General features: G+C 34.9%; 1 protein-coding gene across 1 annotated transcript in view; it reads right to left on the bottom strand.

Moving 5' to 3' along the window:
* Nucleotides 1-2,015: 2,015 nt before the first annotated feature.
* LOC122246416 (cilia- and flagella-associated protein 418) overlaps nucleotides 2,016-5,618 on the bottom strand; it is a 3,787-nt gene continuing 184 nt past the window's right edge. The window contains exons 2-3 of the mRNA XM_086532380.1: nucleotides 4,886-5,077; nucleotides 2,016-2,575 (exon numbers count right to left, since the gene is read on the bottom strand). Of these exons, the coding sequence (XP_086388506.1) occupies nucleotides 2,326-2,575; nucleotides 4,886-5,077 (442 nt within the window). The 3' untranslated portion in view covers nucleotides 2,016-2,325. The remainder of the gene's footprint in view (nucleotides 2,576-4,885; nucleotides 5,078-5,618) is intronic.

Raw genomic sequence — 5,618 nt, 5'->3', positions numbered from 1 at the left:
TGAGCTGGAATAATTGGAGACAGGGGAAAATGTGCTACCTTGGACACCAAAATAGGCCTAGTGTCAGCTACATGACAGTCTAGATAGGTTTTATTTTTGAGAAAGTGCATGACACATTAGCCTTTCTCACTGTTTAATTCACTTGTTGTTTTCCTAGAGCCAATTGTGTGGTCCTTTTTAGTGTCTTACTATACCATGGGGTTTATTTAGGCCATCTGACAGGCTTTTTCAATGTTGCATTAGACTGAAATTGTAGCATGAAGTCTCTATTATGTTTTTTTGAACTAAGTGATAGAGGTATTGCACTTTTGTTAGCAGGACAAAAAACAACTTTACTATTTTTCTATTTGCTTGTAAAAGTGAATAAATATGAAAAAGATAACCATAAAAAAGAAAAAAAAGAAAGAGGAAGAGGAAGGCGACCCTTATTTACATTTGGCAGAGTCACAATTCAAAGCATCCAAACAGGCATTTCATAAGGGCTAGGTCACCTTCCTCTTCCCCCTTTGCTTGCACATCCTGTCTCCCCTGTACTTAAACTGGGAGAAGCTGACATCTGCTTGTGTGCCCTTGCTCCCTGAAGGTGGTGCTCAGTAGAGATTGTGGGTGGATACCCTTAATGGCTTTGTTTCCTGCTGGTGCTCAGAGAGTGGAGCTATCTATGTTTGAGACTTTAAACTACTCACGTTTTGGTGATTATAAGGGAAATCATAGTAATTATTATGGCAAAATCACTATCATCAGTTACAAAATAGAAATCATACTCTTATGACAATAAAGGAATTCAGAGCACCCCACTCACCTATTGTAAAATATTACTGTCAAGTACATCTTAACACAAGTCCACAACAGATTTAAGTTAAAGTAAAAGTAAAAGTAAAAGTAAAAAAAAGATAAATAAATCTTACCCTGTGTGCACCTCTGAACTCTACTATCCTGTAGGAGTTCACATGAAAAATTATTACAATAAGCCAATTTAATGTACATTAACATATCCTAAGATATATAATACAACTATAAATGGATAAAGAAACTAAATTGGAAATATAAAGGCAAGGTCACACAAGCATTTTTGTGACCCCTAATCTGTGCTAATCCCAACAATGTGATAATGGAGGCCAAGAAGCAGTCAAGAGCTAAATATGTAGTCTATTAATTATGAAAATAAACAATATATAATACTGACCCATGATAACTACAAAGAAAATATTTTAAGAATTCATATAAAGTTCAGAGAAACTTCTAACTTGTACATACATGTATCATAACCACTTTACTCCAAGTTTACTGAATTTCTAAGATAATTTTGTCCATAACAATTCAATCACAGTGAAAGTTCATTGCTGAATAATGTAGAAATGCATCTATTGGACACATCTTCCCAAAATCTGAACTAAGAACAGTGTGGCATTTGAAACCATTTAATGACACCTTCATCTATGCAAATCAATATATAAATAATCCCTTTAAAACTGGTAAGGCACTATCAAAATATTATTCTCATATCATATTATCTCTGTTCACATTCTCTTCACAACTTGCATTTTTTTCCTGATATCAAATTATGTATGTATTTATAACAAGTGAATTCCAAGGCTGGCTTAGATACAGACTAAAGGGCAGGGTTTGTTAAACAAATAAAGTCCTTGATTTTGATGAAAATATTCTCTTATGTTTCTCTCAACAACAACCAAACTATTTGATAAAGTAGAGAATTTTCCCATACACTAGATTAATTAAAGATAACCCAATTTCAGACTTGGGAACCATACCTGACATAAATTTGCTCTTTCACAACTATTTGTATTTAAACTGATCCAAATACCACTTTTTCTTATATGGATATAACAGACATCATGTCATGTGGTGGCAATGCCTGTTGCCAGAGACGTGATATTTTGTCATGGCTTTTTGTATGGCCGGCATGTCGGGTGATTGGGTACATAGTAGTGGGTATTAGGCCTACGCACTTCAAATAGCCCCAGTGTTATCAGGTTAACAAACAAACAAACAAACAAAAAGTATACTAAAAATTAAAGCCTTGAGATTATAGAACAATAAAAGAATCTTAATCAAAATAATAATGTAAACAATATAAATCTGTTATACAAAACAGCAAGATTTTAATTTTGTTTTCAACATGAGCAACTATTTCTGATAGACTATCATAAGTTTACAAATCAAACAGATAAGCATCTATAGCTTTTGCTCTGACTTCTCAGAAAAGATAATATTCACAACTTATGAGGAAACCACGGCACATATGCCATCAGATCAGGAGAGTAAAAAAAAAATTATTTCCAGATAAGAAATCAGATTAACTGATCAGTGCTTTCCACAAACCCATTTCAGTTCAGGATCTGCAGCAAGCTGTGTCGCTGTATTCACAGACCGCTGCTTACACTGACAGGAATATGCTCGGGTCCCTCGGTGAGGATTGAGGCGAGCTCTTAGACGCGAAGCAACAGGGTAATTGTTGCGGAGGAAGAGGTAGTCAGTGTTGTCTGACCAGTGAAACCCCTCAAAGGTGATAACAGCACAGTCGCACTCCAAGCACCGAAGCTCATTGCATGCTCTGTGAAATTAGATAAATTGTATTTTCTTAACTGCTTAATAAAAAGATCACACAACCTACATAAATAGTTAGTAATAAACAAATCATATATAAATAGAAATAAACAAAATACTAAACAATATATATAGGTACAGTGTACCAGTATTTTTGTCAAAAAATTACCTTTATTCCTTATCATGGTCACATTTGATCATTTATTTCTATTACCTTTGCTTCAGGTGTGACACTTTTATTTCTTATTCATCCTCTGCTTTGAAATGCTACTCAGCTTGGTTATTTTCAAAACATATGTGCAATGTATGTTCTTCCTTTCTACTCAATATCTCCTAATTTTAACACAGAAAACAAACAGAAACCTAGAAGAAAATATTAACTAAAACCCTGACATAAATGTTAAATCACTATTTTGTCAATCTCAAATTCTCTTCCAACAATTTTTTTATTTCAGCAACATGACTTTTTCCCCCCTACAATCACTACTCTCACAGGTATTTCATTCTTTTTTTTAATCGCCATTAATCTTTTTTCTCTCTTAAAAGCATATATTTGTCATGCTATCAGTAAACTCTATTGGCTAAACAAAGCGCTTGATAGAGGAAGAAGACAGTTTATTAACCCTCTCTGGACGGGTGGTAACGAATGTAGATACCTCGCATCAAAAGCCATGGGCGGGCGGAACAGTATTGTGCCGGCCCTTCAATTGATTTAGGCCAATAATTCGAAGCCCGGATTTGGACATTCAAGGCTAGAATTCCCCGTCCTCGGGGATGGGTTTAACCCTCTCTGGCGTTACAGCATGTGTACCGCGCATTCAAAAGCCCAGTGGCCGGGCGGCACAGTATTGTGCCAGCCATTCAATTGATTTAGGCCTAATAATTCGAACGCCCCGGCATTTGGACATTCAAGGCTAGAATTCCCCCGTCGGGGATGGGTTAAGACAAATGTTGACAAAAGATATAAGTGAATATATGTCATTGCATGATCCAAGATGTGTAATTAACATTTTGATGGATACAATAAAATAATCAAACATCTCAATCAACTATTGGCTACAATATATTAACCCAATCCCGACGGGCCCAGTGAAAAGTGGCAACCCCTTACGCCGGGCCTATGCAATATTGCATCGGGAATGTCACACTGGTATGTCACCCCATCATCAGGCATTTAGCCGTGTCACACGGGTGTGACACACTGTCATCATTGGGTTAATAAAGCTTGGAAAGAATTTCCTACTTTTCTCAATGATATATGACCATGACATGATTCATCATCAAAATTTAAAAAAACAATCAATAATTAATATAAATTGATCATATGATAGCAAAACTACATAGATTGCAGTGATTAAGAGAAGGATGAACTGGGACCTTTGCCCAGTCTACATAAACCATAAAAACCATAGCATTATTATGTGTGGCCAAGGAAAGTACATTTGGTCCATTACCCTTTCATAACAGGCATTTTCATGGGGTCAGATCACTTTCATATTGCTATTTTCCTGAGGCTGAAGTTAAGCTACTTATTCCAGCAGTTGTGAGACTAAAGCATCATACCAAATGTTAGTTATCATCTCTTTGCTTATATATCACATATAAACTCACATATCAAACAATACATCTAGAAAATAATAGAAAACACACACATCTTAACCCATTAGTAGCAGATGGCATGATTTGCTGCAAAGGTAGAGTCGGTTGTAGACGCATACGGCACAGTGCCAGACAATGTAAACCAGCCACCCTATTGCATAAATATTTAATAAAAATCGCGACCAATGCGTTCAGATGCCTAGCCCAGGCTGAATATCTTAAGATGTGGCCCATCTTGGAAGGGTTGAGGATTAACTGATTAAGTTTACACAGGATCTTGGTCTCCTTAGATTTAATGTTAATTTTGGTCCTATTGACAAATAAAGTGATACTGAACTCAGAAAGAGTAGGGCAAATAAATATACTAAAGGAAATATATTCCTTAGAATATTATATTTTCAAATAAATAGACACTCTCTCTCTCTCTCTCTCTCGCACTGTCTCTCTCGCACTCTCTCTCTCTCTCGCTCGCACTCTCACTCTTTCTTTCTCTCGCTCGCACTCTCACTCTTTCTTTCTCTCGCTCTCACTCTCTCTCTTTCTATCTCTCACTCTCACTCCCTTTCTCTCGCTCTCACTCTCTCTCTGTCTATCTCTCTATCTCTATCTATCTATTTATATCTATCTATCTATCTATTTAGCTCCATCTATATATCTATCTATCCACAGCAAAAAAAAAGAGCAAATAGGAAACAGAAAAACAGTAGCTCTCACTCACCTCACAGTAACCCCTGTTGACATACCAACAGGAACTGAGGTTCCCCCAAGGTAGAGTGGATAACATTTTTTATCGCTGGTTGATGATGGAGTGCTGGTGTCTGGAGTCACAATTTTCTCAGCTACCACTGGTTCTGGAGGAGGTTCGAAATCTTCCAATAGATCTGAGAGGTCGTCTGTTTTGGTACTTGTTCTACACGGGCATGAAAATATTTGTATGAAACTTTTATTTTTGGATTGTATATATATTGCATGTTTGTTTGTTTGTTTGTATGTGTGTGTATATGTGTGTGTGTGTGTGTGTGTGTGTGTGTGTGTGTGTGTGTGTGTGTGTGTGTGTGTGTGTGTGTGTGTGTGTGTGTGTGTGTGTGTGTGTGTGTGTGTGTGTGTTTATATATACATACACACACAAATCATATAACATCACTCATAAGATTAATTAATATCACATACATAAAATCTATATATCTAAACAATTCATAATAATAATAATAATAAAAATAATAATAATAGATAAAAAAAATCTATATATACATACATATATATATATATATATATATATATATATATATATATATATATATATATATATATATATATATATATACAAATATATATCTATAATCTATTATATATATATATATATATATATATATATATATATATATATATATATATATATATATTTATAATCAGTGTCAGTTCAAAATATGTATCAATTTTAATCATAAATA

This window comes from Penaeus japonicus, unplaced genomic scaffold (genome assembly GCF_977035675.1).
Source record: "Penaeus japonicus unplaced genomic scaffold, GWHDUDI00000001_assembly GWHDUDI00000037, whole genome shotgun sequence".
In the NCBI taxonomy this organism is placed as follows: Eukaryota; Metazoa; Arthropoda; class Malacostraca; order Decapoda; family Penaeidae; genus Penaeus; species Penaeus japonicus.
Note: the sequence above shows the minus strand (reverse complement) of the source record. Positions and strands in the feature narration are given on the sequence as shown.